Below are 12,368 nucleotides of genomic sequence, written 5' to 3' on the forward strand. Positions count from 1 at the left end.
AAAACGATAAACTACGTTAATTTAATACATAACCGAACACAAAATTGTCGTAAACCTCGCGGTTATTCGGCAAAACCGATTGAAATAATTAAACCCTTATGAAATTCATCCGGAGAACCAACCAGATAATTGAACTCTTATGAAATTCATCCGGAGAACCAGCTAAATAATTGAACTCTTATGACATTCATCCGGTGAACCAGCCAGTCTTCTTTATTTTACTAGCATTCATTTTTCACCGAAACTAAGTTTTTGTTACTATAAATAGAAATCGTTTCATTTTCAGAAAATGGGTCTTATAATAATCGACGACAACCAACCAAAAACGCGCAGCCAAATTTTTTAACGTTCGTGTGTTTAATGGTTTTCCAATAATAAACGTATTTAGCTCATTTATTTAGGATTTCCAGTTAAACCTATATTTAGTAACAAACCATTGAACTGCAAAAACTGCATCTTAGCGGCAAACCTTCAGCAAATAGTTTTCGGTTCACCGGCTGAATGATACTTTCTGTAAACTCGTTCACCGTAAAATATGAAAACGTAAAAAATAAACTTGTTCATTCAGCATTTTATCGATTTTCTATTAAAATCTATATTTAGTAACATTGAACTGCAAATTACTTCTTAGCGGTAAACCTTCAGCAAATAGTTTTTCGGTTCACCGGCTGAATGATACTAGCTGTACAAATTTAGTTTTCAGTTCATCTGCTGAATGATACTAGCTGTACAAATTTAGTTTTCAGTTCATCGGTTGAATTATACTAGCTGTACAATTTTTTTAAACTGGTTCACCGTAAAATATAGAAACGTAGATAACCAAACCCGTTCATTCAGCATTTATCGATTTTCTATTAAAATCTATATTTAGTAACATTGACTGTAAACCCGGAAGTAACTCGAACAAAACCAGGGTTTTTAAGTTTTTTTAGGTTCACCGGCTGAATGATACTAGAGGTAATAAGGCTTAACACGTTCACCGGCTGAATGATACTAGATGTAATAAGGCTTAACACGTTCGCCGAAAAATGGATACACAATATTAGCGAAGTGTAAAAGATTTTCTCGTTTCACACACAATTTATATTTTTTCTCTTCGTCTTCGTCCTCGTCTTCCGATTCGGACTCTGATGCTGGCGGTACTAATAATAGAGGTAAGCCTAGACAGCGCCGTTTAACTAAGAAGGCGCGCGCTAGCAGTGACAATGAGAGTAGTAGTAAGATACCCTATCGTAACGAAGACCAAGAATATGCCATCGAACAGTACGAGTCCGAAGACGATGACGTACAGTTGGTTGAGCCGACGTACTCTGGCGAATCGAAAGCGGAGGATGCGGTGCCGATGGAAGAAGAAGAAGGAGAAGCAGAAATGGAGGTAAGCGAATCGTCTACAAACGATTCGATTTTACAACTGTTAGGTAGATTAACCTCTTTTATGCAGGTAAATGAGAATTTGCAAAAGGTGAATTTAGAAACGAATTCTCATAAAGACGATGTGTTAGCTAATACTCAGGAAAACGGCGAGAAGATTCTAAGCGTGTTGAACTCTGTAAGCACAAAGACCGAAATTGATGCGCTTAAGTCCGAGCTGAAGGACATTAAAGCTACCCTGGCTGTAAACGCGAAAGCGTACGCCAGTCAGATATCCGAATGAAAGAGTAGCGTTTTAGATGCATGTTCAAAAGTGGTAACAGTTGCATCGGGTAATGCGAGCAGTAGTAGTGGTAGTAGTGGTGGTAGTGGTGATAACTCGGTGAACGTTAACAACGCGAAGAACTTTGCGGCTCTTACAAAAATGCTGAAGCTCACCATAGATCGTTTGCCGACGAACAGAGACAAAGTAAGTTTTAAGTTGCCTACTATAGACGGTTTGCCTAAGAATCTGCCGAGCGTGGGATACTATTCGGCGGTGGTGTTGAACGAGGGCAGGGACTTCACCAAAGACATCAATCGACTTAAGGTATTGACTAACGCCGAGTTTCTGTTTTTTCTCACGTGGATGCCTACGTACTGCGAGGAAATGGCTAGCGAGCGTCGCGAGAGATGCATCGAGGAAGAAGGTAAGGACAATTTTAATGAAAATGACTTAAGATGCTTGAACTACGTAATGGACGACCACATTGTAGCCATAAGCAACAAACTCTCGGAAGCTATCAGTAACAACAAGAAGCTGTCGTACTCCGAGATGGCTGCCGCCAGAGTGTTGGGTTTGTGCGTAGAATTAACCGCGGGTACTAAACGCCGCATTTCTCAGCAAATCGCGTACGCTAAAAATCGCAAGAACCCCGCCGATTCGCTAAGAAAAGTGCTCGGCTCGAAGGCTTTGTGTTGCATATGTCAGTTACAAAGGGTCAGGTACGGGTTGCTTAAGGACGGCAAGATTTATATCAGGTATTATCAGACTTGCGTTCAGAATAAAAGGGAAAACATTATCGCGCACCTGGGAGACGAGAGTCTGTTCAAGGACTTGATAATGGTCTCGTTCGCCGGCGTTTCCGTAACGGTCAGTAAAACTAAACAAATGATCAAAAATGACGAGAGTTGTTCGGCGGCTTCGGCATTTAACTCGGAAGTCAAAAATAACTCTTTACAGAACATCAAACAAAACCTAGTGCCTCTTACCCCGGCCCACAATACGCAATTTGACACTGTACTGTTCGAAAAACCAAAAACTCCGGCAAAACGCGGCAGGAAATCTAAGAAAAGCCAATCTTAAAATTTTTAAAACATGGGGAGGTTTGTTTTACGAAAAACAATTCTTGAATTATCATCATTTGTGTTCAGTGTTTTGCGTAAAATGTAGTATAAAATTTTGTGGACTTATATATTTTTGGTAAATTGTTTTTGTTTTTTACAAAAAGTGGTGTTCATCGGATTTTTTAACGCCAGAATGAGTGCTAGTGTGTGTTTTCAATGTGAACTTACAAAAATAAGAAATATTGTTAAAGGTGATGTACTGTGAAACGGAACAAAAAGATATTTTGATGAAGTTTGTGGAAAAACGTCGGAACTGTGTATTATATTTTGTGTAAAAAAAATTATGTTTGTGTATTATTTCTTTAGTTTTTTTCTTATATTGCATGTAAAACAAAATCTCTTTTAGAATGCTATTTAGTTTTATAGTTTTGCGATGTCTTGTTGTATATAAATTGCATTTGTTGTATTATAAAATTTTGTGAATTTTCTTATTAGTTTTATATTTGTTGTTGTTTTGCGATGTCTCTCGTTGTATATAAATTGTGATGATGTATATATGCGTAAAATAAAATATAAAAAATAACATAAGCCTTCTTTATACACTATTATTACCGATGAACACAAAAAGGGTTTTAATTAAAAACGCCAAAAAGAACAGAAAAAACGAAAAACTATTTGGTTTTATAAAAACGAACTAGCGTTTAGCCGGTGAATATAAAAAATAATAATTTATAAAAAATAGTCAAATTTAACCGGAAGTTCTTAATAATAACCGGATGTGACGTAATTAATACTTTAACTATATATAAGACTTTTTAAAAAAAAACTTTATTTATTCTAGCTTTATCGGTCTTAGAAGATAGAACCTTCTCTATGTTGTTGTTGTTGTTCGTTAATACTTTATTATATAATTAAATTATATAATAAATATATAATTTTTATAAATTTTTATATTAGCTAAGTTATTTTTGGTTTAACTATATTTATATACGCTATATATATAAAACTCGATGTTCCCAAAAATACAACACTCTTTTAACACACACTTATAATATATATATAAATTTTGTCTCGCTATATTTTTACGCCTTATATTTCTCGAGTTTTGCGCCATTTTTATGCGTTTTTTTTTCGTCGAATAAATATTCAAAACATCTTGAAACCAACAAAAAGAACGAGATATAATTTTTTTGCATACATTTTTATTATCCCTAATCATATATATACAAAAACGCACAATCACCATTCATTTACCGAAAATTATAATATTTCGAAAATATATACACAAAAATCAACCACAAATTTTCATTCGATAATATACAGCAATCAATTCGCACAAAACGAGCAAACTATTTTTTTTTTTGTCCGTAAAAATTTCACAAAATCGAATATAACGTAGACGGAAATTCCTCCGAAGCGAGTGCTAGAATGAAACGCAGTCGCCTTAATACACTCGACACTCGACGAACTAAGGGGGCTCGAAAATCGTGTATTCACGACCCCCCCCCCCTTTTTTTAATAGTTTTTTCAAACAGCATTTACACATATATCCCGATTTTAATTTTTGCCTGTTGAACCAAAACCATTAGTTCCTCTTTCTGTGTCATTGTTTAAACTGGATACTTCTTTTAAAGTTGGCAATGTTATTTGCTCACAAATTAACTGAGCAATTCGATCTCCGGCTTTTACTTCAAAATTATCATCAGACAAGTTAAACAAGATGACACCCACATTACCGCGGTAATCAGAATCTATTACGCCAGCACCAACGTCGATGCCGTTTTTTAACGCTAAACCCGATCTGGGAGCAACACGCCCGTAGCATCCTTCAGGTACTGCAATCTGAATGTCGGTCTTTACCAATCCTCTTTGGAAAGCAGGAATAATAAGATCATAAGCGCTGTATAGATCGAAGCCAGCAGACAGCTTTGACCCTTTAGTCGGAGCGTAAGCTTTGTCTGTTAATTTCGCAAAACAAAGTATACTAGATTCACTAGTTGTTTCTTGCTGTAAAAATGTCATTTTTATCATTTTTTACAAACTCTAAAGTTTTCAATATTTAATGAATAAATATATATTTTGAGTAACACTTATGTGCTCTTTTTTCTTTACAAAAAGAATGTAGTTTTTTCTCGTGTGTTTCTCAATATAAAGGATTTTGTTTCTAATTAACGTTATTTAAGCGTAATAACATACTACTTTAATAAATCAAATTATATAACTTTATTCGCAGTGTTTAACACAAAATTACGTACATACGGTTAAAATGTTTATTGTAATTGTATAATTATTATAATGCTTTAAATTTTCAATATTTTAAACAGTTCAAAAATAACGCAAATTATACACATAATTATCATTATAACATAAAATTTCGCATTTATCAACGTTTAACTAATTCCTCACACGATGAATCGTATTGCAAATAGTTTTGTTGTTGCATTTGCATCGGATTGATGTTCAGTATTTTTGAAGGCATTATGTTCATCTGCATAGGCACAGCGTTTCCACTTATGAAGTTAGGCGGTTGAAACGCACCGGGCATAGGGTTCCATCCGCGAGAAGATGACATCAAAGGTTGGCTCGTAACCTGATTTATGGCCGGTTTTTGTAGATCATAATTTGAATTTGCATTTTGAGCAACGAGTGGAGGCGGTGGCACAGTCCAGTCAAAACGAGGAGTTGCATCTTTTAAATTTTGTAACTTTTCGTTCAACATTTTTTTTTCAAGTATTAAATTTGCTATCATTTGTTTACACGTTTCGTATTTTAGTTTGTTTTCTAACCATTTAGTCTCCCAAAGTACAAGTTCTTTTTTATGTTCATCTTTAAGCGCATCCAATTGCTGGCTACAAGATTTTCTTTCTCGTTCAACGATAGCTCGTTCCAGCTCTTCAGCTAAATTCGAATAATGCAAAGCTCAGCGGCCTTGTATAGCCATAGGCATTTGTGCCCATTTTTGATTAGCCGATAGTAAACGAAGGTTTTCGCTACGTAGCGCTTCTACTTCGTAACGTAGTGCATCAATTTCAGCACTATAGGATGTATTCTTGACTGTAGATGAACCCGACGCGCTAGGTGGGTTACTTTCTGGTCGCATCATATTTTGCGTAAATTATTTTTTCGGATATAAAAATCTTAGCTAATTTACAATTACAATATAACTAAAAAATTGCAAAGTTATTTTTCATTATAAATTCTGTTATCATACTTATAGTTTTAATATAGAGATTCGTATCTAATTAATGTATGTTTAGGTTAATTGCGCAAAACTAATTCTAAAAATCTTTTAACCTCATATTCGCGAAATATATAACAGTCATAAAATTTTTGTCAACTATGACAGACGAAGTGTTTATCATTCATGTACCTCAGCATAAAATAGATTTTGACAAAATGACGGACGACTTGCTATCCATCGTGTTAAACCAACGCATGGAAGATAAACGTGAATTATCTGAATACGATCGTGAGTGTGTCACCGGCAACTTAAAATGCGTGATTTTAGCCAATAAGATTCGTCCAGATAACATAACATTTAATAACAAGACTGGATTTTATTCTATAAACACTAGAAATTTTGAAGACCCTAATCCCGTATTATGTTCTTGGTTACCCGAACACTGTCTGTATCCTCTGGCTGCAACTATTTTGTATTTAGGCACAAAATTTTGGATTCACAGCGAACGCGACACCATAGTCAACAGAAAAACAAAAATGAAGTTTCTATTGACGGACGACATGATAAAAAAATACTTAGTATTCCGGATAATATTATGAAAAACTTGCGTAAAATAGTTAAAGAATCTGACGGCAAATGGAGTCTTATAGATTAATCAACACACAATTTGCTAGGATTCATCGGTACTACTACTATCCTCCTCACTATCGTCCAATAATTGAACTCGAATCCACGGATAAACGTTATTATACGTCTTAAATTTAATGGATTCGTCCGAATAACTTTTACACAAAATTGTGGCTATACTGTAAGAGGTAACCGTGTCGTCAGAAGTCACTTTGGATATTTTGCCGGTATACGTTCTTTTGGTAGTGTCGTACCTAAGATTTGAGCATTCCGTCATAAAATGCGACATGATTGTGGTGTCTACTGTAGATATTTGTTTTCCGTTTTGCGATCTAACGAACGACTCTATCTGTCTAACAAAAGAGATCAAACAGTTGTTAGACATATTAATTGCTGTGGAAAACATGGTTGATTTATCTATACCTAAGTGATATCCCATAATTCGTCTGTTTTTTTCTCACAGTTGTATATAAATACATGTTGTACTTAATTGTATGACTAGTTTTAGCATTTAGTGCGGATAACTGATTGTGAATCTGAGCTACACTGGATTGATTCGAGTTATTTTCTACGGCTATAAAAAATTAAGCATTTTAGGTAAAGGAAACAATTGTCGATTAGCTACTATACAAGAATACACCAAGTTACGAATCACTTCTGGAACTTTTGACATGTCGTGTTCGCTGAGAAATCTGTGGTTCATATAGGTAACAATTTGTCGTTTATTGTCGCAACCCTGTTTATATTCTTCTCGATGATAAGGTTTCGTTATGCAAGTAATCCCTATACCCGATTGTGTATCTGCGTTGTAACTGGGGTCTATGTACACGAATAAATCTACGTGATTCAAAATGCCTTGATTTTGTTTAACTCCGCTATTTATTACCAATTCGTCTCTTTGAAAAATGCTGTTCATCATTATGCGTTGTTTAGACTTAAAATCTATCCGATTCACATCCACATAAGCGTCGCTTGTCTTTAAAAAATCGAAAAATGTCTTGTTAAAACTGGTATTGTTTGTGTCGTCGTACGATAAAGGGTCTCTAGCTTTTAAAGCTCTCGATAAATCAGATTTGTTCACAATTCCTAGTTCGTTGTGGTAAGCTGAAGTATTTTGCATAGTAACGAATCTAGCCGCGTAATAAGGTGGATCGTTTTTGCCTCGTCTTCCATCACTGTCGCAAGTCATTACGTCCGTTATTAGTTTATTATCGTTTGAATAGGAAATATAAGGTGGTATGAAAAACTCTGAAATAACGCAAGCTCTCTGAGTAGAAATGTGTTTCTGGTGACTTTTGTTAGTACAAAAAAAAGTCATTCTAAACAAATTTATATCTGTTTGATCGTGTAAATCCACCAAAACGTTTAAATGTAGCTCTGGTCTACTATGCACAGGACTGGAGAAATAGTTTATCTGACAATGCGGTCTATGTCCCATAGCTAGTATAGTGACGTGATTAGGTCCGGGAATGCTAATAAATTCGTCTACTAACAGTATGTGAGGATCTTGTCCACGAACCGTATCCCCTTTTTTACCCGATAAATAGACCAATTCGTTAGAATAGTCGTACTGTCCCGAGTTAACTGCTGCAAATTTGGATGCTCCAGCGCCTTGTCCATCTTCTGACTTATAGTTTATATACAAACGAAGACCGTTACCCGGCATTCTCATTAAATTTTTAGACGCGTCATTATATCTTTGAATTACATGTCGTATTTCCGTAAAAGTTCCAGTCACCATAGTTTTAGACTGAGCTACTAAAAGTACTCTTACTTTTTTCAAACACAACATTGCCGAAGCGGCCACTTGTTTTTTAATTGTAGTTTTTCCTAGACCGCGTTGAATGATAGACACGCTATGTCTTTTTGACAACATTGAAGCTACAAAGTGAAACAAATAAGGTTTAAATCCCATATAGTTATTGGACATAGATAAAATAAAACGTTCGAGACAGGTGTGACCGTAATCGCTTTTTATTCTATAAAAAAGGATATTAAAAATTATAGCTTTTTGGTAGGGTTCAAACAATGTTTGCGGCGAAATTCCATAAACAGTTTTGAGAAACTGTTGATACGGTTTGAGTTCTTGAAGACACTTGAGAATAGTGGATTTTTTTTTTTTAGCTAACGACGATAAATCCTCAACGCCGCTGTATATGTCCTCTTCGTTATACGAATGAGAGTTAAACATTAAATCGTCGTTAACCTTGTCTTGAGCTTCTTGGATTAGAGTATACGGATTATACATCTGTAAATTTCGTCTTTTTTTCTATCAGACAATGTCTCGTTTACTAGTCTTTGCCATACATACGCGGAATAATGTAATTTAACTATATTTACGAATTCGTCGACAAATTTCATATATCCAAATAATTCGTCGTAACTAGCGTTAGGCGAAGATAAATGGTGTTGACTGTCAACCGCAGTGTAGAATTCGATTTGAAAAGAACAACTATGCAAATTTGATATAAACATGATTTTATTATAAGTTTTTAATAACATTTTTACCTTAAATCAACAATATAATAGTTTTATTTACTTCCAAACATGCTAGCGATTTTTTTTTTAGCCTGTACATATTCTTCAGAAGGTGCCTTGCTAGAGCTAGATTTACTATCACTTTTAGAACGTTTAGAATCACGATCAGGATCTCCTTTTTTTCTTTTTGGATTGCTTTGCGGGTTTATGATGGCAGATCCAATTTTAGCTAAATTGGATGCCTTTACATTTTTTGGGGAACTTCAGTTTCTTTAATTCCATCCCAATCAGCTCCGTCAGTACCAGCAGCATCGCTCTGTTCTTCAATTTCGCTGTTTTCTGGTGCTTCGGATTCATCACTAATGTCAGTAGTTGTAGGTTTTGAAGTTCTGGGTGTGGGTTTAGGTTTTGAAGATACAGGCGTCGAAGATGTCTGATTATTAATAATATTAGGTGGTGGTGGTGGTGGTGCAGACGGCACACTATTATCTTTTACTGATTGTTTTGTTTCTTGTGGAATCTGTGATTTTTTAGTATCGTCTTTGTTTTGATTAGAATCGGACATGTTTACGTCTGATTCAGTTTCTAATTCGGTGGCAACCTTAGAACGCATATACTGTAATTTTGCTAATAAATCGTTTGGTGGTGTTTTAGCAGCAGAACCGCCTAGACCCGATGGCGATTTTGGGAACTTTTTGGGGCTTGTGTCAGATTTCGAAAATTTTGGTTGACTCGGAGGAGGAGATGAAGAAGCCGTTTTGTCTTTGTTGTTTTCGTCGTAATCTAGTTTATCTTCAAATGCTGGATTTGGTGTTTGCGCTGTATTACTGGAGGACTTAGGTTGTTGATAATCATAATTATAATACATAGGTAAACCAGCGCTTGATCCATAAGGATCAAACATCGCATTGATGATGACTTTGTAAAATATGATGCATTTTAGAATAAAACTCGCAAAAATAAAATATACGTGTTTTGATTTTTGTTATATTTTATTATTTTTCCTTTAAGTTATAACAGTTTTTTACATTTCACAGCTTATAAAACTACAGAAACAAATCGTTTTTAAAAATTTTCGACAACTGCGCTAGTCAATAAATCCAAGTTAGTTTTCAGGCGACTGATCTCAGAGTTTTTTCTTTTATCGTTTGTCTTAGCGTATTGATTTCCGCTAAACAGTTCGCGATCGTAGTTTTTTGCTTGAGTCTGTGTTTACGCGAAGCCCTTTTGTTTTGTTCTCTTCGGATTAATAGTCTGGCAGTCTCATCCTGAGACGCGTCATCCTGGTTGTTTTCGGTAAACTCCACGTTCAGTTCAGGTTTTCCATCGCTTTGTCTTTTACATTTAATAAACGACGAGAACTTCGATTTAATTTCGAAGTTGCATGACATAAGGTTTTCGCATTCCATCGGGGTTTCAGGTTCATTAGGCTTTTCGCATTCATTAGAGTTTTCACATTCATTCGGCTTTTCGCATTCATTACAGTTTTCACCTTCATTCAGCTTTTCGCATTCATTAGAGTTTTCAACTTCATTCAGCGTTTCACCTTCATTTAGCTTTTCACCTTCATTCGGCTTTTCACATTCATTCAGCTTTTTACCTTCATTCGGCTTTTCGCATTTATTAGGATTTGCATTTCCGAGTAATAAAGACGAGCCAAAACTTTGTATATATCGCTCGATTTTACTTCGTCCATCGCAATCATCATCATCATAATCGGAGGTGGCGCTGTCAGTCAAATCATCGTCAATTATTTCGTCAACATGCTCGACAGCCTCGTCCACCGTTGTCGGTAGGCTCATGCTATGGCTCTTTTTTTGTTCCTTTTATACAATAATTATTTCGTAAAAAACGGCTTTGTCATCTTATTTATATTCCAGCTTCGTTTTAACGTTATAAAAGGTTAAATACGTAACAAAAAACGCAGAAAGTTGAATATTTTATTTTTTTAACGAGCTTTAAATAATCTCCCTTCCCGCCTCCGTGTTTATCTCCCCCCTGTTTCCATGAGTTCTTCTTCCCCGTCTCCCTTCGATATCTACCTTCCCGTCTCCGTGTTTATCTACCCCTGTGTCCATGTTTTATCCCTCCCCGTCTCCCTGCTTTAGGTGACCCCTTCACTAACTAATACAGCTTTTTGATAGCTGTCTGTGTTGTTTTTGTCTGGTCTATAGGTCAATGTCTCATTTGCAATGACGTTTCGCGTCTTTGACATTTTGAATTGACATTTGAAATGCAAATCACTTATAATCAACATTCTGACTTGAAGCAAAACAAGTCAACAGAAATGTTAAAAATGTTTGATGGTCAGCTCACATTTAAGCTTATGTATTTATTTAGCTTGATTGCGATGCAAGCTGAATCCGTCTCCTGGTAGAAGCCAGTTCTGATGTCCTTTATCTGATGCCATGAGAAAGTACCGCCGGTGGGACTCGAAGCCACAACCTCGGATGGGAGGCGGACAGCTGATCCACTAGTCCAAGACTAGTGTTCTCAAAGAACATTCATCTCCTACGATATACCCTATTTTAGCATTTTCTATTGGCTTTTAAACAAAAATGAACACAATTAGTTCTTCTTTACACGGTCCGCCAATTCTTTTTTTTGCTTAATTTTCTAGCTTCTAGGTTGGCATTGAAGTTGTGTAACATGTATTCCATTTATTGCAGGCCAGTCATCAAGTAATAGCACATTTACATGCCAGTGCCTGGAATATCATACATAAAATATAACCGAAAAATAGGACTGAGATGTTTACATCAATTATTTTAAGAGCCTTTACATTAATCACTACATGTATTCACAAAATCGTTAATGCCACACCAATTCCAAGCTGCACTCTCACAGATTGACTGTATTACAACTTATTTATTTTGATGTCTTTGAGTGAGCCACTTATTATCCAAATGTCTGGAAACCAGTGCTATAAGACTGCTGAAAAAAGATCAGATCGTAATATTTATATTCAAGTTTGAAAACTGATGTTCTGTTGCTAAAAGCTATACTACAGCTTTAAGAAAACGGTTTGATTTTTTCTGCAGTTTTCCATTAAGATCTGGCCCCAATATCGCGAAAATACTTAAGTCTAAACTCAAACTCAATCTAATCTCATTTTACCGTATAACATCAAAGTTTATTGAAACAAATATATGTGTTACACATTTTTAAACCGCATTCTATCATTAAATATGTTGATTGAAACCTTTGGTCTAGATTCCAATGGAATATATTCTACAGCCAAAAAGGTACTTGGGTACAATTCATTGCTTTTTAACAATTACTCAAGTATATTTGTTTGCTCTAGAATTAGTTTTCTTTGAATTGTTGTCAAACTCTTTCAATAATACATTCTGTGAGAAAATAACTTTTGAAAAAGTATAAAAAC

General features: G+C 35.3%; 1 protein-coding gene across 1 annotated transcript; it reads right to left on the reverse strand.

Moving 5' to 3' along the window:
• Positions 1 to 9,227: 9,227 nt before the first annotated feature.
• On the reverse strand, positions 9,228 to 10,785 carry LOC128205897 (sporozoite surface protein 2-like). Its single transcript, XM_052907953.1, has 2 exons — positions 10,200 to 10,785; positions 9,228 to 9,802 (listed from the first exon to the last, which is right to left on the reverse strand). The coding sequence occupies exons 1-2, from the start codon at positions 10,783 to 10,785 to the stop codon at positions 9,228 to 9,230; spliced, it is 1,161 nt and encodes a 386-aa protein (XP_052763913.1).
• Between the last annotated feature and the right edge of the window lie 1,583 nt (positions 10,786 to 12,368).

This window comes from Mya arenaria, chromosome 10 (assembly GCF_026914265.1).
Source record: "Mya arenaria isolate MELC-2E11 chromosome 10, ASM2691426v1".
NCBI lineage: Eukaryota > Metazoa > Mollusca > Bivalvia > Myida > Myidae > Mya > Mya arenaria.

Bases quoted from the DNA above. Each gene is read 5' to 3' on its own strand.
- LOC128205897 (XM_052907953.1), bottom strand. From the start codon at position 10,785: ATGAGCCTACCGACAACGGTGGACGAGGCTGTCGAGCATGTTGACGAA. The intron at 9,803-10,199 runs GTAAACACAGAC...CCAGTAATACAG, and splicing joins ACAAAACAAAAGGGCTTCGC to CGCAAACACCAAATCCAGCA.